Here is a 27,433-nt window from a genome sequence, read left to right as displayed (position 1 = left end):
CCTTTTTGCTTGGACAGTGGCGGACCGTAAATGTTGGAATAGCGGCGGCTTCAGAAACACTTGACTATTATCAAGGGTCTCCAACCTTGGCCACTTTAAGACTTGTGGACTTCAACTCCCAGAATTCCTCAGTTCCTTTGCAAAGCTGGCTGAGGAACTCTGGGAGTTGAAGTCCACAAGTCTTAAAGTGGCCAAGGTTGGAGACCCTTGGACTCTACATCACAATCGAGCACTTATTCATGGAGAAGTAGTCCGAGGCCGCTTTTCAACCCAGCATAGACGGGGAGAGCGGTGCCACGCAGTTTATCATAGGAGGAACCAGAAACCGCATCCGTCAGCAATCAGAAAGGATGCCAGCTAATCCATTCACAGGAATGTTCTCCGGCTCCTCCCCTTCCGGTTCCGTTCTCCCAGCTTCCGTTTTGACGCTCTCTTCAGAGGGAAGAGGAGCCGTTCCAACCGAACCGCTCGGGCTCGGTGGGGGTTGCTTTTCGGAAAGGACCAGAGTCGCGGGGCGGTGCTGTCGCGGCGATGGACAAGCTGCGGCGAGTGCTGAGAGGAGAAGACGACGAGGAGCAAGGCCTGACAGCGCAGGTGTGGCACGCGGGTGGACGGGAGGCGAGAGAGTCCATTCGCGTTTCCCGCTTTACCTCCCAGGTTTCCGACCAGGTTTTCGGGGCGCCGTGGCGCGACTGCTTCGCTTCCCTGAGGACGCAACGCGGCTACTCCTGGCCTATCGTTAACTGGAGAGAGCAAAGCAGCTCGCGAACACGAATGAAGGATCTGTTGTGGCGCAATGAGGATGACACCGCTGTTATATGGCAACTTTGGCCACTTTAAGCCTGGTGGACTTCAACTCCCAGAATTCTCCAGCCAGCAAAGCTGCCTGAGGGATTCTGGGAGTTGAAGTCCACAGGGCTTAAAGTTGTCAAGGTTGGAGAACCCTGTTATATGGAGTCTGTCCTCTTGGCCAGACTGGCCTCCTCTACATTCCCGGGATCATAGGCTCCATCATTCCCTGCCAGCCAGGTCGTGTCAGTGCAAATTGTTGTGTTGTGTTTGTGGGGGGGTTTGCATTTATTTTTATTAGTTTTCACATTTTCCATATCTTAACATTTCCAAGCAGATCTACATCCACATATATACATTCATATCAATACTTATATTTATTATAGGTTATATATTGCATTTTCCCTATTGTCTCCTCGTCCATTTCCTTCTCACATTGTCCCTTATTCTTTCTTTTCTTTGTCCATTCATACCATGTGGGCCATATATTATGATACTTGGAATCTTTCTGCCCATTTAACTCCATCATTAATCTGTTCCTCTTGGACTGTCGTGTTTGTTTTTGGGGAAATGCTAGGCTAGGAAAGCTCAATCTAGGCTGCTCTGAATTAGCTGGATTTGAAAGTGTCTCTTTGCTCCTTCTGCCATAACTGCTTTTTCTAATCTGAATGCCAAGCAAGGAACAAAAAAAGCAATAGGGCTAAAAGAAAAAAAGTTGTTTATAATGAAGCTGGAGGTGTTTTAGGGAAGTTATTGACTACTGAATGAAAATGAGAACTTGTGTTATTTCAGCAGACAAGAGGGAAAGATCTGTAAATTGTATTCATCTTCAAAAATATTATTTCCATAATGGCAGATACAGATGGTGATGGGTCAGGGTGAGTCTGTTGTCAGCTTTTTGTCATTTGGGTTGGTTCTGTTAAGATGGCCATGAGCAGAATGTTAGATCTCTGCTTTGGCTTCAGGGCTGTACCAGATTTTAGGCCTCCCAAGCATACTGTATTTGGGGAAAGGCTGCCATTGGAAAGCTGTTGTCAGTCTGATGAGTTTCTGATGCGATATATGGAGCTGAAATGAAATGCTGCAGAAAGTGCAGTACAGCTTTTCATAGATCTCTCTCCAGCCTCTGTTTAATCACAAGGCAGTCTGTTCTATTGTTGAACAGCTGTTCTGAACAAAAACATTTCCTTGTTGCTGATATTATAATGAAATGTAATTCCTTGTACTGTAAATAAATTGTTTTTGTCCTGATATCTGGGACGACTCTAAACAATATTATCCATATTTCACATGCTAGTTCCTCCAATACCTGAAGTTAATTGTCAAGTTTCACTAGACATGTCTCTTCTCTTGGCTAAAAGTGCCAAATGCTCCCAACCATTTCTGGTAAGCTTTTCTTTCAGGCCTCTTATCATCTGGACTGTTATTTCCTGGACGCATAGCAGTTTGCTGTCATTTTTCCTAAATACAGTACCCAGAGTTGGATGCAATGCTCTAGGTGCTGCATGGCCGTCATATATAGAGGAACAATGGCTTATCTTGGTCTTGCCACCGTGCTTATGTAATGCAGATATGGATTGCATTTTTTGGGAACTGTATCACACTGCTAGTTCCTGATCATCTTTTGATCCATTGCACATGTGCTACTACCTGACATAGCTCCATGCTCTTTGATATCGCACAGATTATAACCCTGCAGTCATCACTTTCAGGTTGATGCAAGCAATTCACAGGCGCTAATGGTTATGATTGTTCAAACAGCTTTGAATCCCCCTAATGATAATGTCAGGAACCAGTCTGGTGAAGTTGTTACGACATTAGGCTAGAAACCAGGAGACTGAGTTTTAATCTTTTTTTGGACACAAAGCCATCTAGGCAACCTTGGGCTAATCACTTTTTGTCAGTCTTGAGGTAAGGGAAAACCCCTTCTGAAAAACCTTGCCAAGAAAATTGCAAAACCTGTCCAGGCAATCTCCAAAAATCAGACACGGCTGAATGGGAAACTAAGATAGCCCACATTTTGATACTTTCTCTATTAAAATTCCATGAGAAATTTTTCAGACAACCGTGTCCACTGCATTCCTGTAATCAATTAACTTTTTATCAAACATGGAAATCAAGTGAATTGGCACTATTTTATTTTTGATAAATTTATGCTTTCTTCTGTCATGTATTGCTTTCTAAATATTCACAAATTGATTGCTTAATATATTCCATAGTTTTGTCCATTGCCAACCTTATTGGATCTGTAGTTAGTCTTTCCCCCCCCCCTTTTTGAAGATAAGAACAGCTGCAAATAACATTTTTCCTGCCACCTATCAATGCCCAGCAACTTTTCCTAGTAGCAAACTCCTGTCTGCCTATTTCTGAATTAAAGTATAAACAATAATATAAACGATGTGTGGTGTTTACCAAGAATGAGTAACTTTAACGTAAGTGTCCCTTCCCCCTGGAGCAGTGGTTCTCAACCTTTCTAATGCTGCGACCCCTTAATACAGTTCCTCATGTTGCAGTGACCCTCAACCATACGTCTAGCATCAATTCTCCTAACAGAACTTTAAGCTGATTAGCAGGAAGGTCAGACAGGCATCCCCACTGTAAATGCCTGATTGGTCAGATTGTAAAAATATATTTTAAGGTGCCAGAATAGAAGCTTTAGTTTCTAACACATTGGGAAATTTGTCTTTTCCCATGGTCTTAGGCAACCCCTGTGAAGCAGTCGTTCAACTCCCAAAGGGGTCCCGACCCCCAGGTTGAGAACCACTGCCCTAAAAGCTTCTAGAATTAAACGGCTAATCAAATTAAAATACTCAAATATTCAACATGGGAATCCTTTACATGTGTTGGAGAATTGAGTGTAAATAGAAGAAAGGCATAATGTAAACATAAAAATTAATTCACTTGGGGTCATCCTCTTAAATATTAAGGTACAGTGTTCCCTCGATTTTTGCGGGGGATGTGTTCCGAGACCGCCCGCGAAAGTCGAATTTCCGCGAAGTAGAGATGCGGAAGTAAATACACCATTTTTGGCTATGGACAGTATCACAAACCATCCCTGAACACTTTAAACCCCTAAATTACCATTTCCCATTCCCTTAACAACCATTTACTCACCATTATTACTGGTACTCACCATTGAATAAGACACTTAGTGATCCTGATATTTATAAATATAATTATTTATTAACAATAATTATTATTTTTTGTTATTTATTTGCAAAAATTATTAGTTTGGTGATGATGTATGATGTTATCAGGCGGGGAAAAACATGGTATAGGAAAAAAAACAGCTAAGTATTTTTTAATTAATATTTTTTGAAAAAACCGTGGTATAGGCTATTCGCGAAGTTCAAACCCGCGAAAATCGAGGGAACACTGTAATACCGTAGTATCCTGATATTCACATTTCTCAGTAATTCATATTGGCGTGTCAATTAAAAATCTTGCTCTCGATAAATGTTATCAGCATTATCTTATGATCATGAGATCTTTAGTTTTAAGTGCAATGTGGAGAACTTTAATTTATCTTTCCTAATTTATCTTTCCTAATTGCCATCATTCAAATGTACTGGAAAGCTTTGAGGTCCAATATTTTGCCCCTCTTGTGTTTGTTGAAGCTGGTTCAGTTTCAATTTTCCTTCAAGGAGCTGTTGTATTTCTGTCACTGCTTTCCTGTTTTCTGTCCCTTTTAAAATTTTGCAGTATTATTATTATTATTATTATTATTATTATTATTATTATTATTTAGATTTGTATGCCGCCCCTCTCCGCAGACTTGCGGCGGCTCACAACAGTGACAAAAACAATATATGCTGACAAATCTAATAATTAAAATCTAAGATAACAATTATACATTTAAAAATCTAAAAGCAAGGAACCCCAATATAAAAAACATACATACAGTCATATAATGAGTATTGCTTTTGAATTACTGTGACCAGAACTTCATATAGCATAATATTCCAAATGTGTGGCTACAATAAAAATTTATACAAAGGCATTTTGGTAATACCAGTTTTGTATTCAATTAATTATTAATTATTCCAGCATTGATGTATCTTTTTTTTTAGAGCAACCACAGATTTTTGTTTGTTTGTTTGGTTAGTTTGTTTGCACAATATATTTAATTAGTTCATTCTTGAACTCCAGGATGCCATGTCCAGAGTTGGACATTTTTAGTAGTGAATCCTAACATACTGTACTCTAAACCAGGGGTCTCCAACCTTAGCGACTTTAAGACTTGCGGACTTTAACTGGCTGAGGAACTCTGGGAGTTGAAGTCCGCAAGTCTCAAAGTCGCTGAGGTTGGAGACCCCTGCTCTAAACTATCTTGTAGCAATTATCTTCTCTCCTACAATTAAGTAACTATTTCTTTCCTCAGTCCATACTCTTCCTGATTTGCACTGAGGGGAGATTTGCTTGATGCATTTAAAATGGACACGTTTCTTAGATTTATTTTATTTATTTATTTAAATATATATTTAATATCTAAACATTAAGAAATGTGTAGATCTTATTCAGGGAAGAACAGCTTTCCCACACGTACCTTTGTTAAATTTTTAATATTCTTTTTCTCTGTGCTGCCTATATAAGGATAAAGATTTGGACTGGGAAAGGTAAGCTATATACTATTACAGTTTGAATCTTCCCATTCATTACTATGGATAAGGGCAACCATGTCTAATCATTTGCTTTTAGTCACTCTGACAGTTTTGAAAATTGTATGTATTTGTGTGCTTGTGTGGACTGTCTTCTTGAGCATTAAAGATCTGGTTTTGTTGGGGGGGAAAAAGATCTGGTTTTAGGAATTGCTGCCTTGCAAATCACAGAAAAAGTTGTATTAATTGCACCTACCTGATTGTTTCTTGGTTTAAATTAATTGTTTAATTGTTCTCTGTGATAATTAAACTGTACACCACTATTAATATTGAATGGATATTGTATATTTGATATAGTAATGGAATTATTTCTATGTGCATAATAATAACTATTTATGAAGACCCAAACAAATAAATGGAAATGAACATAAATTTGTTCTGCCTTATAATTTTTAGAACATGTTTGTAGAAAATTCTGAACTCCTGAAAAAAGTTGGCATTGATTGTATAAATAGTTAACCTTGTTAGGATCTGCTAGCAGAAGTGGTCCTTTCATTATTATGGATCACTGTACCCTTCTGGACTGCTGTTAGGGATTGGGTTAAGGGTGTTGCAAGTTATGAGAATGGTTCTAGTTGAGCATGGGGGCAGGGGAGATCAATTTAATTCCTACATCATTTGGGATACCGCAAAATTGGTTCTTTTATATTTACATGAAGTCTATGGGAGGTTGTCCAAAGATTTCATTGCCAGTTTTACATTGCTATCCCAGGCCAGATGGTTATACTGAAGCCTGTTTGGTACCTAGAGTTTATGAAATTCTGAATGGGAGAGAACGGGTGACTTTTCTTGATTGTCAAGGCATTACCTGGAAGGAGTACACCTGCAACTTGGAGGTTACTCTGAACCCACAGCTTCTGTCAAACAGCAGTTGGGGGCCATGTCTGGGGATGGAGTTGGTTTCCAGCTTAAGCTACTGCGTTTCTCCCAAAATAAGATCCTATCTTATATATTTTTTGAACCCTGATATAAGCGCTTGGCCTTACTGCCATGCACTCAAAATCCCAATTGGGCTTATTATCAGGGGATGTCTTATTTTGGGGGACACATGCAGTGGTAGCTTGCTACCGGTGCGATAGGTGGCTCCGTTCCAGTAGCGGCTGCCAGATAGCACAATTTGCGTGTGACCACTCTGGTGCAGATCCTTCAGGCGGCACTATAATTTTTCTTGAATTTTGGGGGGGGGGGGGTTTGCTTCTTGCGCATGTGCGGAAGTAAAATCACATTGGGGACGGATGCACATGTACATAACGCATGCATGCAAGAATCCTCATGCTGTGCATGCAGTGCAGGTAAGAGGAATCTGCCCCTGTTGATCCTATTAAGTGGAAGGATCTTGTTAAAGCAACTCATGCCCTCACCACCACTCACTTGGGCTGCTGCTACCTGCTCTGCATGGGGGCTATCTTTGAAGATCTTTCAGAAGCTACAATTGAATTAGAATATAGGAGCTCAGGGATCATAGTCGATGAATATTTGGGCCCTGCACTGGTTTCCAACAGGCTTCTGGGTGCAGTGAATGGCTTTGCACCTCTAATTGCAGGTCTGCATTCTCCCATTGGTAATGGTCCAACCAGTTTGACCTGGGAGAAACTATTAAGGATGACTGGTGAGGGGACCAAGGCAAAATGGTGTTGCTTTTCAGTAGTTGCACAAGTCCTTTAGAACAGCTCCCAGTGGATATTAAATTGGCTCCAATTCTGATTGCTTTCCAAAACCTGCTATATGCAGAACTTGACTGAAAAGCATTTTGGCCTTGATTCAATATTAATTTGGTTATTGTTTGATGAATTTGATTACTTTTTATTTTGTTTTGGATCATTTATTTGTAAGCTTTTCTTTAATGTATATTATTTCTTGTGTATTTCTTCTAAACCAGAGATTTTGTAGACTCCAAATACTACTACTACTACTACTACAACCATTATTATTATTATTATTATTATTATTATTATTATTATTATTAATAATAATAACAATAATATTATTAATATTAATAATAATATACAATGTATTCACTCGTTCAATAAAAGTGACATAAAAATTAAATTTGGACCGTTTGCACTTGTTTTAATAATGAAATTAAATTTTTGTTCTGATTTGTACCGTATTTTCCGGCGTATAAGACGACTTTTGAACCCCTGAAAATCTTTTCCAAAGTGGGGGGTCGTCTTATAGGCCGGATACTGCGCCCATTCCACAGCCGCGGGCGGGAGGAGGCCGGGAGCGGGATTGGGGGGGGGAGCGGACCCGCGCTCACTTTCGGCTCCGGGGACTGCGGGTGGCTATGGCGCCGAAAGGAAAAAGCGCTGCTGTTGCTGCTGTCGCTGCCGCCTGAGGCGGCTGCACTCGAATCTGGCGTGGTGGAAAATCTGGAGGCAGGCAAAGATTTTCCACCACGCCAGATTCGAGTGCCGCCGCCTCAGGCGGCAGCGACAGCAGCAACAGCAGCAACAGCAGCGCGTTGATGAAGCCGGCGAGGGAGCTCCGGAATCGGTTGGTGCTCGCCCGACGCCTTGTTTTTTTATTTCCCCCTTTGGTTTCTCTTCACAGGCGGGAGTTCGGGAGGCAAGGGAGCGCTCGAGGAGACAGCGTCTTGCGGCATCACGCAGCAACTTCTTTTTCCTTTCGGCGCCATAGCCATCCGCAGTCCCCGGAGCCGAAAGTGAGCGGTTTGCAAGCGGCGGAGATCCCGGAGCGAGGCTTCCATTCAGGACGGGGGCAGGAGGGAGGGAGGGAAGGGAAACGCAGCCCTTTGCCTCAACCCACCGGCTCCGGGGACTGCGGGTGGCTATGGCGCCGAAAGGAAAAAGAAGTTGCTGAGCGTCCCTTCGTCGTAAACCCGACGGGAGGCGATGCCACAAGACGCTGTCTCCTCGAGCGCTCCCTTGCCAAAGGGGGAAATAAAAAAACAAGGCGTCGGGCGAGCACCAACCAATTCCGGAGCTCCCTCGCCGGCTTTGCTGGGGTGGAGCGCCACTCCCGGCGGCAGGAACTGCGGGGGGTAGCCGGCATAACGAGCCCTTGCTGCAGCTATCCGCGGCTTCTTTCTTCTCCGCCTTGCCTCCGCTACCTTTGCCTCTTGCCCGGCGGGGAGAGCAAAGGCGGCGGCGGGAGTAGCGGAGGCGAGGCGTTCCTGCCGCCGGGAAGCAGCCCCTTTACATTAGCGGTGGCTGCAACGGCACTGGCGATGCGGCTGCTAGCCGCTCCGAGCGGTGTGGGGGCTGCTTCCCATCCTCCTGCCAGCTTGCTCAGAAGGAAACCTTCTGAGAAGGAGGATGGGAAGCTCGGGACCGGACTGCGAGAGGGGTGGGCGTTCCCACAGCGCTCGGAGCGGCTAGCGGCCGGATCGCCAGCGCCGCTGTAGCCACCGTTGTGGGAGGAGCCTCAGAAAGAAAATAAGAGAGAACAAGAGAGAGGGGGAGAGGTGATTCTTGAAGCATATGGTAAAAAGCACCCAAATAATAAGAAACACCCCCCCCCAGCCCACACCTGTGTTTGAAAAGAATAAAAGAGAAAAAAAACCCAGCCCTCAACTGGTTTTGGAAATGGTTCGAGTGTGTATACACACACACACACACACGTAAGGGGGGGGGGAGAGACAGGGATGGAAAAAGAGGAGAAGTGAAAGGGAGAAGGAATGAGGGAAAAAGGGAGGAAGAGAGAGAAATGAGAAACATGAGAGAGAAAAGGGGGAAAGACAGGAGAAGAACCCAGAAATGAGACAGTGGTATAAATTTGAGGAGGGATGATTGATGATTGACTGTATTTATAAGGGGATGTTACATGGGATTGTATATATGAGGGGGTTATTTATGTGTGTGTGTGTGTGTGTGTGTGTGTGTGTGTGTGTATGTATTTATTTATTTATTAGATTTGTGTAATTTTGGTTGGTGATGTGCCCCAGGATTTTGTAAATGTAAAAAATGTGCTGCGGCTCAAAAAAGGTTGAAAATCACTGCTCTAGCAGGTGGTAAATCAGCACTCCTTTTAACTGACAAGGGACCCATTTCTCAGACTTTGATCATTTCCCCAGGTATTTTTGTACCTACTTGACCAACATTATTAGTGGTTGCAAAATTGAATGTTAAACTGGATGCATTTATTTCTGCCTGTTTGTATTTGTTCTTATGTTTAACCATTGAAAATGTACTTTTCCTCCAAAAAGAATCATCTTTCCATATTTCTTAGGCAACATTTTAAAATAACTTTAAAAGCTGAGGTCATATTATTCACCCTGCTCTGTATCATAGCACACTGCACAGTACTGAAAATTGGCAGGGTCACTAATTAAACCCGACAAGTTAAAATCTGTTTAAGTGACATTGCAAGAGGATAAAGACAGAAAGTGCGGAAAGAGGAAAAAATGGATGGGCTGTTTGGATTGCCATATCATGAAATCACATACAGATTCTCATTCCATAATAGATTCTCACATAGGTGTCAGCATGCTGCATGTTAGACTGAAAGATACCTGCAGAATAGATGGTAGGAGAAAGAAAAATAGCCAGGTTCACCTTTTTGTGTTGACAAATTATGATGAGTTATAATAATAAACTTAATTGTGGTGAGGAGAAATATGAGAGGCAGACAAGACAGATAGACAGAGACATATGGAGAGATAGACAGAAGAGTGCTCCCACTTGGCTCTCTCTCTCTAAATAATTCATTCATAATTTTAACAATAAGATCTTCATCATTAGTAATTAAAATATTGTGTTATCATGTTCAGAAATGATTTTTTTCTCAATGCAAGTACATCATAGACCTAGACTCAGTCAGGTCTATGATGTACAGAAGAGGGGTAGTCTTATACGGCGAGTATATCTCAAATTCTATATTTTAACTGGAAAAGTTAGGGGGTCGTCTTATACGCCCAGTCGTCTTATACGCCGGAAAATACGGTATTTTATTTATACAGCTATCAAATGAATAACTAATTTTATTGGGATATATACATATATGGAGTGTCTATAGTTTTAGAATGTCTATTTTTCCTATTTAATTTCTATAAGTGTATGTATAGACACTTACGAAAAAAAATATGTGAAAAACAAGTTACATGTTTGAAAGTGATGCCTGCCTAAATATTATGTTGTCATTCATTTATTCCCAACATTTGTAATGAATCATTTTTAGAAATGGAATTGTGAAAAAAGCACTTTTATCACCAATAAATAATATTCTAGTTTATATTTAGTTCATCATACCATGTAAATCAAATAGAAATATATAATCTCCAGGTGTTGTTTTAATTGATTACTTCGTTTATTTTATATAATTAAGATGTTTGTTATTTGCCGGGATCAATTCTTCATTTAATTTTTTTAGACATTTCAAGTGAGTATGCAAGCTTGCCTTTGTGGAAATTAATAAACACCTACATATAAAGTTAGTGTATATTTTTAAAATCAATTTGTGATGTGGAAGAAGGCTTTAAGAAAATCTACCTTGTACAGTTATTTATTTGAGCATTTTGATTTTTGCAGTGGTAAAGATGCTTTGTTAGTAAAGATTTCTGTCCTTGTATTATAATCTGATTTATTTATTTCTTCATCCATAGGTCCTTGATGGATCAACCCTGAGCTTTGATACCCGTGTGAAATGGTTTGCAATATGTTTTATAAGCGGCATATTGTGTTCTCTCCTTGTAAGTAAATATTTCACAAAACACAGGGGGAAAAAATCACCTTTATATATTAATAATGTTTTAATTATTTTTCATCACTGTTCTTGGGCAAATGTTGTATTGATATATGGAATTGGTATAGAATGATTGGCCAATACATTAGGAAAAAGTACAATGTAGCCTCTAGTACTTTACCACATCGAAATACTAGCTTATCCTGGGGTACAGATTTTCTGGGTGCCTGATATCATTTATGTAAAAAACTGTTGGAAGAGAACATTTGTAACCTTACGAGGAAGCCTTCAAGATCTCTGCATGTGTTAGATCACAAATTCAATCTTACTTTATTTATGGTGTCTTGAGGGTGTCAAAGATTATAGGCCTAAGGTGGGTTCCTACCAGTACGCCCTGGTGTGCCATTCCGGTAGTAGCCTGCCGATTGTGCAATTTGCACGCGATTGCTTTGGTGCTGTATTTGCCAGTCCGTGCATGGCGCCATCATTTTTTCTTAATTTTTGGCATTTTTTTCTGCTCTCTGAACATGCACAGAAGGAAAATTGTCCCTCTGCACACGTGTGGAAGCAAAATCGTGCGAGAGGATGCACACGTGTGCGTAGTGAGTAGGAAGGTAAGAGGAGCCTATTATAGGCCAATATATTTCAAGGACATTGGATTAGGGAAAGCAGATGCAAGAATTCGAGAACAAGATTTTTTTCCTTTTTTAAAATATATAACGTTTCTGTATATACTATAGCTCCAAATTATTCTTAAATAGAATTATCTGCAGCAGACTTAAGCTAGTGCCATCTTTGTAAGTCATTGGGCAAAGAGAAAGATTTTCAGGTTGGTAGATACTAGGGATTTCATCAGTCAAGCCATAGGAAACTGCTGTGATCACTTATTAGTATTTCATATAATACAGGATGGTGCTGCTGCTTTCTTCCTTTAAATGACTGTACAGTGACTAGTCTCCGCTTTGTTTTGTATTTATTCTTCCTTCAATTTGTGTTTATGCAATGTTTTTAATGAGAAGTGGTATTCACTTACCTTCCCTACTGGTTTGCAAATGTGAGTGTGCCCTTCCGTGAATCCGCGCAACCTTCCACACATGCGCTTTGCTCGTGCATGCAGCTTCAAAACATGCAGAAATAAGATGTCATAGCACTGGGGAAGGTTGGCAGGCCCACCTGCAAGTCGCTGCTACTGATTCACCCGAACCGGGCAGAATACTACCTCTGTTTTTTTTTTTACAACTAATGCAAGCTCTGGGGAAGTGGAGAAGATAACAGTGCTTGAGTTTGGCTGTACTTTAATCTAACAGCTCTGATTAATGGCTGGGTTTATCCTTGAGGTTGACAAAGGAGCAGGATTCAGGTTATCTTTAAGGCATAGGAATCTATTTCAGTCAGATATAGTTTTCAGATTTAATTGATTGTGGATATGCCTGTTAGAAACCTTGTTCTCTACAATATTCCTGTTTCTATACACACAGGGCATTCTTTGAAATTTCAGCTCTATTGAAATGCATCTCTCTTCCAAAATCATGTATTATTGTGAGAACAATTTGTATGTACAGGTAGTCCCCAACTTATAACCATTCATTTAGTGACCATTCGAACTTGTAATGGCACTGAAAAAAGTGACATTTTCACACTTCTCACCATTGTAGGATGCCCATGGCCATGTGATCAAAATTCAGTCACTTGGCAACTGGCATGTATTTATGACGGTTGCAGTATTTTGGGGTTATCTGATCATCTTTTGCAACCTTCTGACAAAATCAGTGAGGAAGCCTGAAGTTAACAATTATGTTACTAATTTAACAACTGCAGTAATTCACTTAACAACTGTGGCAAGAAGGGTTGCAAAATCAGGCAAAACTCAATCACTGTTTAAAAATGGAAATTTTGGGCTCAGTTGTCATAGATTGGGGACTACCTGTATTTTGTACAGGGGGGGGGGTTGTTGCTCTTCCAATAAAGATTGATTTCATTTGTTGCCCATTAAGACTTAACAGCCCAGGATACAGAGTAGAGTAGAGTAGAATTGAATTGAATTGAATTGAATTTTATTGGCCAAGAGTGAATGGACACACAAGGAATTTGTCTTGGTGCACAAGCTCTCAACGTACATAAAATAAAAAGATATATTTGTCAAGAATCATGTGGTACAACACTTAATGATTGTCATAGGGGTCAAATAAGCAATGAAGAAATAATATTAATAAAATCTTAGGATACAAGCAACAAGTTACAATCATACAGTTCTAAGTGGGAGGAAAAGGATGATAGGAATGATGAGAAAAATCTAATAGAATAGAAGTGCAGATTTAGTAAAAGGTCTGACAGTGTTGAGGGAATTATTTGTTTAGTAGAGTGATGGCGTTCGGGGAAAAACTGTTCTTGTGTCTAGTTGTCTTGGTGTGCAGGGCTCTGTAGCAACATTCTGAGGGTAGGAGTTGAAAGAGTTTGTGTCCAGGATGCGAGGGGTCAGTAAATATTTTCCCTGCCCTCTTTTTGACTTGTGCAGTATGCAGGTCCTCAGTAGAAGGCAGGTTGGCAGCAATTGTTTTTTCTGCAGTTCTGATTATCCTCTGGAGTCTGTGTCAGTCCTGTTGAGTTGCAGCACCAAACCAGACAGTTATAGAGGTGCAGATGACAGACTCAATGATTCCTCTGTAGAACTGTTGTATTCAGTTGTCAGAAAAGTATAATGCTCCAATGATTTGTCTTGATTTTTGATTTAATAAAACTATAGATCTCCTCACAGTTGTCTTTTTTAATTGTATATATGCAGGGGACAGGATTGCTCTGGCTGCCAAATGGATTAAAACTCTTTGCAGTGTTCTATACCTTTGGAAATATTGCTGCTTTAGCCAGGTATGATCTTTTTGTAGTCTTCTCTTTTTCTATGAAATTGATGTGTTTCCAAGTACAAAGTGCAAATAATTCTGTTTATAGAACTGGGCGCTTTTGAAATTTATTCTGTACAATTACCAAATGTTTTTTTTTTAAAGCAAACTGAAAACAACTGTAGGTTAACTAATAACTATAACTTCAACTCATATATTAGGAGGGAACAGTTACTCTCCTCAACTCCTGAGTACATCCTCAAACTTTGCTCCATGTCATTTTCATCTAGAGCTGGACAGGCTATATAGAGTGGAATGAAGAAGAAGTATTGGATTCTATCAATTGTCATAGTAATAAATAGTCACTGAGAAGATTTTTTTAAAAATTCTTTTTTCCCCCAAACTAGTACTTGCTTCTTGATGGGTCCACTGAAACAGCTGAAAAAGATGTTTGAACCAACAAGGTTAATTGTCACAATTGTTATGCTGGTAAGTTATGCTTGTTTAAAGTCAAGAAAAGAAACGTTATAAGTTCTAGATACCGGTGTCCATTCATAAATACAATGACACCAAAATTACAAAACATGTTGCACTCTAAATGCTTAAGCAGTAGACTGCACTGCATGTTTTGTCACTTGTCCTCTTGTCCTTTCTCCCCTGATGCTTCTAGTTGCATATTGATGATTAGAAAGAGTTTATTTATTAGCAGAATGATTGGATTTATTTGATTCATTAAGTGATATCTTTTGTGGCTGATATATATTTGCCCTTTCATGAAATTTCTCTGGGTGATAAGACAGAGTTACTGATCAGTAGCAAAATTTTCTGAGAATTGCAGTGAATCTTTTCTAAGTTCTAGGATAATACAGGAACACATGTTTTATCAGAGTTTGTTGCATAAAAACCAATTTCCAGAAGCACACACACATGACTGATTCAGCTGGATTCATTAACTTTTTTATAAACACAGTAATATATATACAATACCACAAGTAGATTACTTCTTCAAGTAAACACAAGCAGGAGAGTTAGTTTCATTCCAGCAGACAAGCAGAAGAGTGGGCTGAGAAAACAGAGTGGATAGAGAGTACAGAATGGACTGAGCCACGCCTTAAGCCTAAGTTTTCAGTTTCGATTCTCTGCACAGACTCAGAAGTGTTTAACTCTCATTGGCTGACTTAGTTGCTATGCCTATTCATTGGCTGATCTTGTTAACATGGCTCTCCCAGTTCATGAATATCATAACATGTTTAACGACCACTTGTACAACAAATGTTCAGAGTTACAATGGTGTTGAATGAACAGGGATTATAATTGGTCCTCAATGTGCTGGCCATTCCACCACACCTATCTGATGGCAACTGGCTTGCATTTATGATGGTGAGTAACTGCAAACCCTATCCTACTTATATATGCATTGATCTTTTTCTTGTTTTGTCTTGGGCAGCTTTCTTTGCTCCTCACATTATTTGCTGCATTTTGGGTAAGTAGTATTAATCAAACTTTTTGTAATCTTCAACATGAATTTACTTGCTTTGGATGCTGTAATTACTGTCTTATTTAGGATTTAGTTTGTCTAGCTCAGTGGGTGGCGAACCTATGGCACCTGTGCCAGAAGTGGACGCAGAGCCATCTGTCCAGGCACGCCAGCTGTTCCCCGTTGCTCTTCCATGTTCCAGGCTCTGCCAGCCAGCTGGTCTTTTTGTGTGTGAGAGTGCCGGTAACCGGAAGAGCGGTTCCCTAGCATGCCGAGAAGCTGAGCTTCTGGTTTCTGATGAGGTCTTTGCACACACATGCGTGCCAGAAACTGGAAGATCAGGTGATCAGCGTGCCGGGGGACTGCTCTTCTGGTTCCTGGCATTCCTGAACATCCGTGCCAGGGAGTTACTCTTCCGGTTTCCAGTGCTCCCTTCCTATGCATGCACATGCTTCCCTTTCAGCACTCAGTGCTGAAAAGGTTCGCCAACACTGGCCTAGCTTAATAGATTATACCCATGTAACTTTTGCCCAGTTAATATATTGCACAAGTGTAAATTTTGCTGAGCCTTTTATTCTATTAAGTAGGCATAGATTGATTGATATTATGTCATTTAAGTTTGCATGCATGAGTGACCTTAACAGAAGTGAAGTTATGGGGCCTTCTGCTTCACTTAATTTTCAGTCAGAAATAGAAGGTCCATGTAACACATTTTATTCTTAAAATAGCATCAAATTCAACACATGTTCTTTTCCTCACTTTCTTAGTGGCAAAAGAAAGGGTTAGCCCTGCTTTTCTGCATTTTGCAGTTTCTGGCAATGACCTGGTAAGGCTTTCTTTGAATTCCTATTATTTATTACAGTCATGCGACCCTTTATTATTACAAACCATGCAAATCCGATAGTGTAGTCACCTTAATTTGTAGTTGTGACTTGAAACATTATGGATTCTTATTAGAACTAAGCATAAAAATAGTTTTCAGATTGTTTTGGGTAACTCTGGAATTGTTTTGAAAGTATAACAGTCACAAAGATACAGAAAATACATTATCAAAATAAAGAAAAGTAGAAAATAGTGGAAAATTATTACACATAATTATATCAACAAGAAATAGTAGAGGATGGAAAGATAAAACAATATCTGGAAAGAGCTGAAATACCAAAAGGACCTGAGAACTTTTTAAAAAGACTAGAAAGAGTATAACAATGATGGAATGACAGAAAGAATTAAAAGGCAGAAGAATGGGAAAACACAGGGACCAAATGGATTGCCAGCAGAACTATATAAAACTTTACAGGATGTATTATGTAATATATTATTGGAAATATTTGATGATCCAATGTTAAAGGCTAAAATACCGAACTCATGGACAGAGGCGTATTAAATACTAAAAACACTGGAATATTATGCAGCACATCCAGAGAAACAAATGGCATTATTGTTTTTAGATGCAAAGAAGGCCTTTGATAATGTAAATTGGAATTTTATGATAATGTAACTACAAAGGATGGATTTTGAAGAAAAGTTTGTAAAGGCGGTTAAAATTATATATAATAATCAATTAGTTAAAGTGATAGTTGGTGGGGAAATGATAAAAAGTGAATATTAGAAAAGGTACCACACAAGGATGTCCACTGTCCCCACTATTGTTTATTTTAATATTAGAAATTCTAAATAGAAAAACAAGACAGGATGAAGAAATAAAAGGAATGGAAATTAGAAAAGAAGAGTTTAAATTGCAAGCATTTGCAGATTATTCGGTGTTTATTATGGAAGATCCAGTAGAAACAAGCCCAAGATTAATGAGGAATATGGAGAAGTGGCAGGGCTGACAATCAATAAAGATAAAACAATAATAGTAAAAATGTGATGGATAGTGGGGGAGTTAGACATACAAATAATCAAGAAAGTAACATATTTGGGTATCCAGCTATCGGTTAGATGTACAACAATAAAAGAAGATAACTATTATAAATCGAGAAATCAAATTGAAACTGACTTTAGAGAAGTGGAAAAACCTACAACTATCACTAATGTGAAGAGTAGCTATAATTAAAATGAATATTTTGCCAAGAATCTTATTCTTATTCCAGACAATACCAATAAAATGAGAAAATGCACTTTGAAGGATTGAATAAAATAATATGGAAATACATCACTTACATTTTTGTTTATATGCATACTGAACTTTGAATTAATTGATGGGTTGAAGTAAAATCTATTTACTAAGCCTTCCTTCTAGGAAATATATAAGTCGATAGCACAATAGCATTCGTTTACTCTTTTGAGATTCTACACTTAATAAATTCTGAAATGGAATGCAGAATTAGTAATGTAGCAGTATATTTTTTGGTTTTATTCTGAAGTATAATCTGAATAGCCAATTATATGAAATTATTACAGTAGACTGATTTCTCTGTGGATGGCTGCGAAAGGATGCTAAAACTTCCTTTTTCTTGTTCCTCTTTTAGGTACAGTCTTTCATATATCCCATATGCAAGGTAAGCGTTTCTATTTATTTATTTTTTTAAAAAGTGCAGTTATCAGATGTATTCTGAGCAATAGGTACAGGTAGTCCTCAACTTGCAACCATTCAAAGTTACGACAGTACTGGAAAAAGTGATTTATGACTGTTGTTCACACTTATGACCGTTGCAGCACTCCCATGGTCATGTGATCAAATTTTGAATGCTTGCTCATATATATGACAGTTGCCCTTTTCCAGAGACACATGATCTGTTTTTGTGATCTTCTAACAAGCAACGTCAATGGAGAAGCCAGATTCCTTTAAGAACTGTGTTACTAACTAAAAAATTAACTGTAGGAAGAAAGATGGGGCAACCCTCACTTAATAAATGTTTTGCTTGGCAACATAAATTTTGGGCTCAATTGTAGTTGTAAGTCAAGGGCTACCTGTATCTAATACCTTGGTCTTCAGTATGACACCTGCCAAACTTCAAACCTCAGTTGATTTTATTAAATTCCTTGAGCAAATTTAATGCACTTGAAGTCAAAAGCAAATTAAAATCACCATTATAATTGCTGTAAAATGCTGACTTTTACTAAAATGAATGCTTAGTTTAAAAATTGCATAATGGTTGTCTGAAATGGTATCATTTTGTATGTATCAAGGATTTTTAAATTAGAAATTTACTTGTGTACCACTTGGTAAAGCCTTTAAAATAATGCATCATATTCATAAGCTGTAAATAATGATTTTTCTTTTTCTTTTAAAGGGATGCTGCATTGAAATGCTTCACTTCTTGCCTAAGTTAAAAAGAAGCAGAACTTTTTCCAGTGCTTAGAAACCTACATCGTTTGTCCTAGGTTTATTCCAGCTGGTTCAAGTCCTGAAACAGTGATATGGTTCTTCACAATGGGGATTAAATTGCATTAGCAGAAGAATCTTTTTTTTAAAAAGTACAGAAGCAGGGCATTTATACCATCACGAGACCCCTCAATTCGTGCTTAATCTAAAAATATTTTTCACTCAGTGGTCTTAAAATTGCTGGATGAAAGTCTGCTACCATGATTTAATCTCAAAATGGTATGGTCTTTTGAGTTTCAGGTAAAATGCATGTAAATAAATCTGCCTCACAGTTTTTTATATTTTTCTTTCCAATTTGTATTTGTATTATTTTCCAAAATCCTATTAAATTGTAAAAAGAAGAATTACCTTATATTATAGCTACTGGCCCTCTTCAGAAATGATTAACAGTGGAGATGGCATGAGAATGAGACTATATAACAAATGTTTTTTTCCCCAAATTCAGGAACTTGATGTTATTCCTTAATGTTAAATGCCAACTTTTTATACTGTGATACTTAAAACACATTTAACTAAAAGAATTTGAGTAATATATTAAAACAATGATTAAAATAAATATTTAAAATTATACAGTGTAATGGTATTTATGGTTGAGATGTTCTGTAGAATATGTTAGTACTGTTAGAACTACTATTAAATTACTTGGTTGGACTCAAACATGGGTTAATGCTTACGTTTTGCTTATTTTAAACAGTAAGTAGTGTCTACTTATATATTCTCACAATTTATCTGTAATATGCCCACTTTCTTTTCTGTAACTTTATAATTAAACCTCCATACATATATCTTCCAATGCCATTAATGTTCTTGGGAGAGGAAATATACAAGTAACATCTATATGTTCAAGTAAAGCCCTTAGATTTAATTATGTGCCAAATGCCCAGATGAAACTAAAGTTTTGTTTCAGCAATTTCAGCAGTTTAAACAATGATTTAAACTACAAAATGGATAACCTATTAACGTGTATTATGAAAATCAATAATGCCAAATCTGCCATTTCCTTGTTCTGCTTTCAGAGGGATTATACACACTAGTTAGTAAGTGGTAGGCCAGTGTGGTAAAATACCTTGTAAAAAGAGAGGCAGCTAGCTGTAAACAGCAAACTAATCCTGGACTCCAAAGATGCAGAAAACCTGCTGGAACTTATTCTTCCCAGATCCTTAAACATTCCAGGTCAGGAGTTGAAAACAAACACAGTCTCTTTGGAGTGCCAACACCTCAATTCAAGAACCTAAAATTAAATTCTTAAAATAAAATATCAAAGCAAGGGAGAAAGATTGGACAGGAAGCAGCAAAGTGGGGCTTGTTACTCTCCTTCATACCAGCAGATTCAATACTCAGCCCAGCTTCAGCAAATAGGCAATTCCCTACTTGAAAAGATTCTGGCCCTTTTCTTTCCTCACCAGAGAGGAATAAGATCTATTTAAGTGCCTGACAAATAAGCCAGGTCCTAATCAGGCAACAAAGACAGATAGGGGAGTCTGTTTATACTGACCTTGATAAGGGTAATTTCTAGCACAACCCCTCTTTGTCCTCCTGCTCTGGTACCTACCTGATCTCTTCCTATGCCACCTCCAATCTCTACACCTTTGAAGTTTAGCCAATCCTGAGCCTGCAACACTAAACAATAAAAAAACCTTAAATACTTTAGTTTGGAAGATAAAAGTTGTAACCTGGCAATATTTGCCTTCTAGAAAACGCAATTGAGGGATTCTTCCTTTATCTACCTAGTATTCTTGGTTTCTATGCTGATAAGGAAGAGGTTTTGATTTCTTACAGGAACCTTATAATTTGCATGGGATTCTTTTGTTGTTAGTGGTGACCAGAAAAACAATAAATGCAAAACCAGTTTAAGGAAATAACTAGCATGTGTTGAACTTAAGATATATTTGCATAGCACATGAGGCCATTCTAAGGCCCTCCCACTGGAACATCAAGATGTATAAATCTACTTCACTGCGGTCTGCTTGCATAGCACACTTAACTAAGCAGTATTAAACAACTGCATTGGCTAAGTGTGGCTAACCTTAACTTTGGTTAGGCTTCAATGACTTGGATTGTGTGAATCCACTTTGCTTGGAAAACACATGGCTCACTATAGCAGCGGCCTAGGCTACTATCACGCAAGGAACATACTGTCCCTCTATTACTGTCCTATTGCCCTAATTTACCTGTATCTACTTTGCTTATGTTTATGTTCATACCAATACCTGCTATATTGTACGTGTTTTGACAAACAAATCTAAAACCAATAAGGCTGTTATAGGCTATTGTCAACGAGAGATTCGTGTTTCAATGAAATTGGTAAATACTTTTTGTACAGCAAGAAATTTCAATATAAAGTTGTAGGGCGGTAATGGTGAAACTTTTTTCCCTCAGGTGCCGAAAGCATGTGCGTGTGCTATTTTGCACATGCGCATGCCGACACCCATAACTCAAGGCCCCCATGCAGCACAACCCCTTGCATGACACACACACCCCCAGCCTGACCCCTCCATTCCCACTGGGCCCGTTAGGCCTATTTTTCACTCTCCCCAGGCTCCAGAGGTTTTATTGGTGTCTGGGAAGGGCGAAAGTGATCTCCACATCACTCCAGAGGCCAAAAAAGCCCTTGCAAAGCCTACACATGAGTCAAAAATTAGTAGCCATTGTGTACACACGATGCAAACGAGTTGAGCTAGGACAGTGATGCCGAACCTTTTTTCCCCCAGGTGCCAAAAGAACATGGCAGTGTGCTATCGCACATGCACGAGTGCCTACACTCATAATTAAATGCCTGAGGAGGGCAAAAACAGCTTCCCCCACCCCCCAGAGCCCCTCTGGAGGCCGGAAACTGCCTGTTTCCCAACTTCTAGTGGACTCAGTAGGCTCGTGTTTGACCCTCCTCAGGCTCCAAAGGCTTCCCTGCAGCCAGGGGAGGGTAAAACAACCTTTCCCATTCCCCTAGCAGCTCTCTGGAAGCCAAAAACACCCTCCCAGAGCTTCTGTGCAAGCCAAAAATTAACTGGCCGGCACACACATGCACGTTGGAGCTGAGCTAGGGCAACAGCTCACGTGCCAGTAGATATGGCTCTATATGCTACCTATGGCACCCATGGTTCAGCATCACTGAGCTAGGACAAAGGTTCACATGTGGGCAGATAGACTTGACACCCATGCCATGGGTTTCACCACCATGGTTGTAGGGGGACTAATAGCATCCAGTAATCCGAAAGTCCCACTTTTTTTCAGTGGCTATTTAAGCAGAATCCAGTTAGGGCAGATTCCCAGATCACTACTTCGCCTTTTTTTTTCTTTACGGGGGGGGGGGGGGGCGCCAAGAGCTGAAGATTAAAGGGGGGGCTTCTAGATAGAGCCGCCTCAGCTCGTTCTCTCTCCGCCAGATAGGGGGCAGAATTTCAGTCCTGAGGAAGCGGCTAACCCTCATCAAAAGTCCTCCGGCCTCGCCTGCCCGTCGCCGCTCGCTCGCTCGGCTCCTCCTCTAAAGAGTCCAATTCGCCGTGTGCCTCATTCCTCCGCAGCATCAGAGCTTCAGCAGCACGCGGAGCCACCAAGCTGCTTCGCCCGAGACCAGGAAGGAACTCCGCTTTGAAGAGAGATGCCCAGCTGAGCGCGGACCCAGGAGGAGGGGAAAAAGGGTCTCCCGCGCCATGTCTTTGCCTCCCATCGCGCCGCCACCTTCGGTCGCCCCCCGCCTGCAATCGAGGAAGCAACATCAGCCGTCGCCGCCCGTGGCAGCTCCTCGAAAGCCGATGGCGGGACTGGCGACGGCGCCTCTGGCTCCCGGCAAGCCTCCTCGGAAAGGGCGCGGCGGGGCTTCCGAGCGACCCGGCGGCTTCTCCAGTTCCTGGCCCAGCGCCTCCTTGCAGAAGCAGCTGCCGCGCGGCAAAGCGGCGGCCCAAGGCGGCAGGAACGCCCCGCCGCCCGAAGGAAAGGGGGCGGCGGCGGCCGCGACAGCGGCGGCCGCCTTAAGTGTCGCCTTGTCTCGCAGCCGGGGCCGCTCAGGGCCGCCGGCTGCCGGCACGCGCTCCTGCGAAAGCCTCGGTGCGGCGCCTCCGGGAGGCCGCGGGGAAGCTTCGCTCCGCTTCTCGCTCAGCCTTCCCCCGGAGGCGATCCGGGTCTTGCAGCGGCGGAGCCTAGAGAAGCAGCAGCAGCGGCCACGAGGGCGGCTGGCCCGCTTCGCCTCCCCCGACGCCTCTCGGTGCCCCTTGGCGGGAACCGCGTCGCCTGAGGTGGACTTGCGCGCCTTGCTGCAGGTGTCGCTGCTCAACGAGCGCCACCGCTACGACGACGTGGAGTATGAGGAAGACGAGGCGGCCGGCGACCCCGGAGCCTTCGCGGCCGACGAAGGGCTGGTGCGGAAGTGCACCGAATGGCTCCGAGGGGTGGAAAACGCCGCCGCCCGGGACCGGGCGGGCAAGATGGACACCCTGCCTCACTTGAGCACCCTTTGAGGCGGCCCGGGTTGTGGTGGTTCTTCAGCCTTTCAAGAGCGCCGTTTGCGAATACAAATGCTTACCGTTCCGTTTTGCGGTTGCTTTCTAGGTTATTCTCCACACGAGTCCTGAGGGAGTTGGGCGACATACAAATTGAACTAATTGAATAAATAAATATTAGTGCGAGCGAGGGGGGGGAATCACTTTCTACTTATTTGTCCTGCTGTAGAGCACTGGGGGTGGATTTCGGCCTCTGTCTTTTCCTGGGGAGACGGGTGTGGTTTTCCTTTTTTTGTGCCTTTTCTTCGGAAACACCCAGGCGGAAAGCCCTGCCGTTCTAATAAACCGGCGGTTGCTAAGGCAGCAAGGTGTCCTCACACGTTGTACAACGGTAGCTTTGTGTAAAAATGCACTTTGAAGGGATTATGACTCCATCTCTATTCTCTTGGCTTGAGAGCGCATCAGAAAGGTGCTTACCATTGTCTCCCAAGATATGTGTCAAATATGCCAAAAGAGCACCCTCCCTTCTTCACCTCTGCTTCTGGAAATCTGCTTCACTTCTTGAAAGGATTAATGTTATCTATCCAGCAATATTTCTTTTTTTAAATCATGCCATAGTGTTAAAGAAAAAGACAGGAATGCAACTCATTTGTGTGTTATTCTTTGCTAAGGTAGTATCAATGTTTGGATGTGAAAGATGAGAATGGTGAAATAAATTTAATGCCTCAAGTGTATATAGGTTTTACTAAAACCAGCCAAATATGAGTGTTCGGTTTTTATCGTCTCTGTTCAATTTGTTATAACACAGTGATTTATTTTGTTAATCTTTGTAAAGATTGAGGACTCTTGTGTCATTTGAATATGTTCTAAATATGTTTAGAACAGGTTCGCCTCTCTAAAAAAAATGGGGAAAATACCTGAATGCATGCTGAGATCCAGAGGAGATAAAGACTGGAAAAATGAAAACCTTTTTTCATGGTTTACTTCAAATTTCTGGATATGCTCTGAGGATGGTTCTGAAGTTTATGAATTAACTTTCATTCTCACAACAGAGACAAAAAGAAATATGCTGTCTCTATTTAAAGTGTTCTGAACAAAAATATTTTATTAGTATTTTGTAAATATAGAATAGCACAGTGATTTTGTAAAACCTGCAACATTTCTATTTATTTGAATAAACAGCAAAATTTTGTGAGACATTGTATGTGCTTTTGTTTAATATTCTACATTTTCACAGAAAATTAACTAATGGTTTCACCGTTGGTCAGATGTTAAAATTGCATATATATTTTTTATTACAGCAAGAGGCCTATTTTCTCTTTAAATCAATATGTTCATTTCATTGGATAGCTTATCCCTTGATGAGAGATCAATTTATCCAGAAAGTAGGTGGTTGGAAATACATATACCTAAATATATACCTCAATAGGCTTACCATTTATTTGCCAAATATCAGAAAGAATAAAATGATTTTTAATGGAAACTAGAAGCTTTATTTTAGTATATTTAATATCTAGGTCATTTTTTTTAGGGGGAGGGGGGCAGGGAGACACTACTACTCTACTCATCTGCAAAGGCCAGCTTGGGAAATGCTAAAATAATTTTACCATCTGAATAGTGTTTCTCAACCTTGGTCACTTGCAGATATGTGGAATTCAAAACTTCCCTAATTCCCCAGTTGGACAGCCTAGAGTAGAATTAAATAGACATGGGTGAGAGCTGAGGGATAAAATTTCAAATGTCAGGAGCCAGAATGATTAATATAAAAATTTAATTGCAAGAACCCAGACAGCACTGCTGATTGATTTCTTTTGACAGGGGAACGTGAGAGATAATTATTCATTGTTTTTTATATTTGATATGCATAAAAATGCTCCCATGCAGAAGCATTATCAGTTTGAGAAGACCATGAGTCAATAGAAACATCTAAATTCTTCTCCAGCCTCTAGTTCAGTGATTCTCAACCTGGGGGTTGGGCCCCTTTGGGGTAGAAGGACCATTTCACAGGGGGGCGCCTAAGACAATGGAAAAAAACAAATTTCCCATGATGTTAGAAAGTAAAGCTTCTGGCACCTTGGAACATATTTTTACAATCTGACCAATCAGACATTTACAATGGGGATGTCCCTCTGACCTTCCTGCCATTCAGCGTAAAGCTCTGTTGTGAGAATTGGTGCTAGGCTTATGGTTGGGGGGACACCACAACATGAGGAACTGTTTTAAGGGGTCGCAGCATTAGAAAGGTTGAGAACCACTGGAATCTAGTTGGTAATGGAATATAAGGGGAACTTCTTAAGAATTTAAATATTTCTCAGACAAGATAGTGCTGAGATTTTTACACTGATGAACAGTCAAGTGAGCTAATCTGAAAGTTGGTTATTAAGTGGAAGGGGCATGCTGGGATTATGCGCTCAGCAAGTTTATTACGAAAACATTTTGAATAGAGCTTGTCAATTGTACATTCTGGGATAATTGGGTGATCATTTGCCAGATTATTCTTGTAGAGATTAGATGGAATGGCTCAAATTATAAGGTAGTGGGGAGTTATTGATGCTTGCAAATAGAAGAACTAATACAGAGGCCCACTAACTAGGGTTTTTTTACAAAAAAACCTAGAGAATTAAATCCTCTCCACAACTTTGTTGTTCTTTCAGTGGGAGAGAGAAAGTTAAACATTACTGAATTTGAAATCGGTGGCCTCTCAGGAAAATCAGAAATTGCAAAGCCTAGATTTCTCTAATGACCGATGCATGAAATAGATTACAGTAATGGGTATCCTCAGGTACAATGAATTTTTAGAGCTGAAATTAGATCATCTGGCTACATAGGATTAAAGACATCAAAACAAGCTATCATTTTGTTGAGAACTGCTGCTTGGAACTTCTCAGTTTATTGTTTTCCTTACCTGCTCCAATCTACCCCGAAAAGACTGGTACTCCTTTTTCAATGAACAATTTCTCCTAAATTTGCAGTTATTGTTGTGGCCAGTCCATGTCATACTCAGCTGATCACGGATTTCGAGGATCAAGAGATTGATGCGTTTTGATATCCTAGGCCAATGTTCTTGGCACCCGAGTCTGAGAGTGGAGAGGATGAGGAGTTAGAGACTGAAAGCCAACCAGATATTGTGGCACCTCCAGAGATGGTATTGAGTGATTCAGAAGATGCTGAAGAGGGCCTTATTAGATGCAAGAGTGAGAAGAGGTATTAGACAGGAATATTTGAGGAGGAAGGGGTCTATGTGTTAATAGCTCTATAGAACAATTGGCCACGCCTTGTGATTATATAACAGGATGTCTTGCAATGAATCAGTAAGTGACAACATTCTAACAATGGAGGGATGAAGGCTCCATGGCTTAGAGATCATTCCTACCTAAAACAGCTTTAAGAACTGTAATCTGCTTCTTCAGGCAATTCTGCCGAAATACTGTGAGTTGGGTGATTGACAATTACTTCAAAGAAACTTTTTAATGAGCTTTTGGATTCCGGCCCGAGACTGCTTATTTATGGATCATTAGCTTGGGAACACTGCCCAGAACAGACTAAATATCCCTTTGACTTTTAATCATTTTATGCCATGCCTGTTTTAAGCAATATATCACAATTTTATATTTTCTCTCTCTGTGTGTGAACTTTAATTCCTGCCGGCGTCTCACTTAAACAGAACAGTTATAGTGTTTCACGGGTATAGAGCCAGAAATTAACACGGCCCTGCCTTTGTCAAAATTAGTGCGGAAACTGCACAGGTAATCCTTGGTTAAAAACTGCCTTGTTTAGCGACCATTCATACTTAGCACTGAAAATTAGATTTACAATTGGCCCTCAAGCTTAGGACAGATACAGGTACAGCATCCCTGGGTCATGTGGAACAGCATCCCCAAAAAACTTGGCAACTGGCACACATTTACAACAGTCACAAGTTTCCCATGACCATGTGATTGCCATTTGTAGCCTACCCTCAACTTCTGACAGCCTCGCTTATAACAAGAGAAATTTATAGAATCTGCTTCTTTGTCAAAAGCATCACACCATTGCAAGGCAAGTTCTGCCTCTTTCATATATAGGTGACATCACAACACATATAGAAATATGTTGTAACTGGCATCACTTTAGTGTGGTATTGCTCTTATAAACAAAGTCTTAAAAGTATTTTTGTAGTACTATATATTCATACAATTATTTATATTATATATATATATTCTTGCAATAGATTTAGCTTTGAACACAGCATTTGTGTTTAACAGTTCATATCATATTTACCCAAA

The 27,433-nt window shown here is 40.3% G+C and overlaps 2 protein-coding genes and 1 long non-coding RNA gene across 3 annotated transcripts; 2 read left to right on the top strand and 1 right to left on the bottom strand.

The window, feature by feature from the left end:
* The first annotated feature begins 404 nt into the window (after positions 1-404).
* Positions 405-19,389, top strand: SFT2D1 (SFT2 domain containing 1). Its single transcript, XM_070733837.1, has 8 exons — positions 405-594; positions 11,011-11,097; positions 13,873-13,955; positions 14,335-14,416; positions 15,375-15,410; positions 16,172-16,230; positions 17,876-17,905; positions 18,641-19,389. Exons 1-8 carry the CDS (start codon positions 532-534, stop codon positions 18,678-18,680), a joined length of 480 nt encoding a protein of 159 aa, XP_070589938.1. The 5' UTR covers positions 405-531; the 3' UTR covers positions 18,681-19,389.
* Positions 17,855-20,413, bottom strand: LOC139157258 (uncharacterized). The gene is made up of 2 exons (XR_011557451.1): positions 20,285-20,413; positions 17,855-19,963 (listed from the first exon to the last, which is right to left on the bottom strand). It is a non-coding gene; the product is annotated as an uncharacterized lncRNA (long non-coding RNA).
* A 1,743-nt stretch (positions 20,414-22,156) lies between these two features.
* Positions 22,157-24,365, top strand: PRR18 (proline rich 18). The gene has a single exon (XM_070733836.1). It carries the CDS (start codon positions 22,383-22,385, stop codon positions 23,184-23,186), a length of 804 nt encoding a protein of 267 aa, XP_070589937.1. The 5' UTR covers positions 22,157-22,382; the 3' UTR covers positions 23,187-24,365.
* The last annotated feature ends 3,068 nt before the right edge of the window (positions 24,366-27,433 follow it).

Source organism: Erythrolamprus reginae, chromosome 1, assembly GCF_031021105.1.
Source record: "Erythrolamprus reginae isolate rEryReg1 chromosome 1, rEryReg1.hap1, whole genome shotgun sequence".
Taxonomy (NCBI): domain Eukaryota; kingdom Metazoa; phylum Chordata; class Lepidosauria; order Squamata; family Dipsadidae; genus Erythrolamprus; species Erythrolamprus reginae.
Note: the sequence above shows the minus strand (reverse complement) of the source record. Positions and strands in the feature narration are given on the sequence as shown.

What these genes read in the sequence shown, in the direction of transcription:
- SFT2D1 (XM_070733837.1), top strand. Translation starts at nt 532, where the DNA reads ATGGACAAGCTGCGGCGAGTGCTGAGAGGAGAAGACGACGAGGAGCAA. An exon ending in AGCAAGGCCTGACAGCGCAG is followed by an intron (nt 595 to 11,010) that starts GTGTGGCACGCG and finishes CTTCATCCATAG; the next exon opens with GTCCTTGATGGATCAACCCT. An exon ending in CAGTTTCTGGCAATGACCTG is followed by an intron (nt 16,231 to 17,875) that starts GTAAGGCTTTCT and finishes TTCCTCTTTTAG; the next exon opens with GTACAGTCTTTCATATATCC.
- PRR18 (XM_070733836.1), top strand. Translation starts at nt 22,383, where the DNA reads ATGTCTTTGCCTCCCATCGCGCCGCCACCTTCGGTCGCCCCCCGCCTG.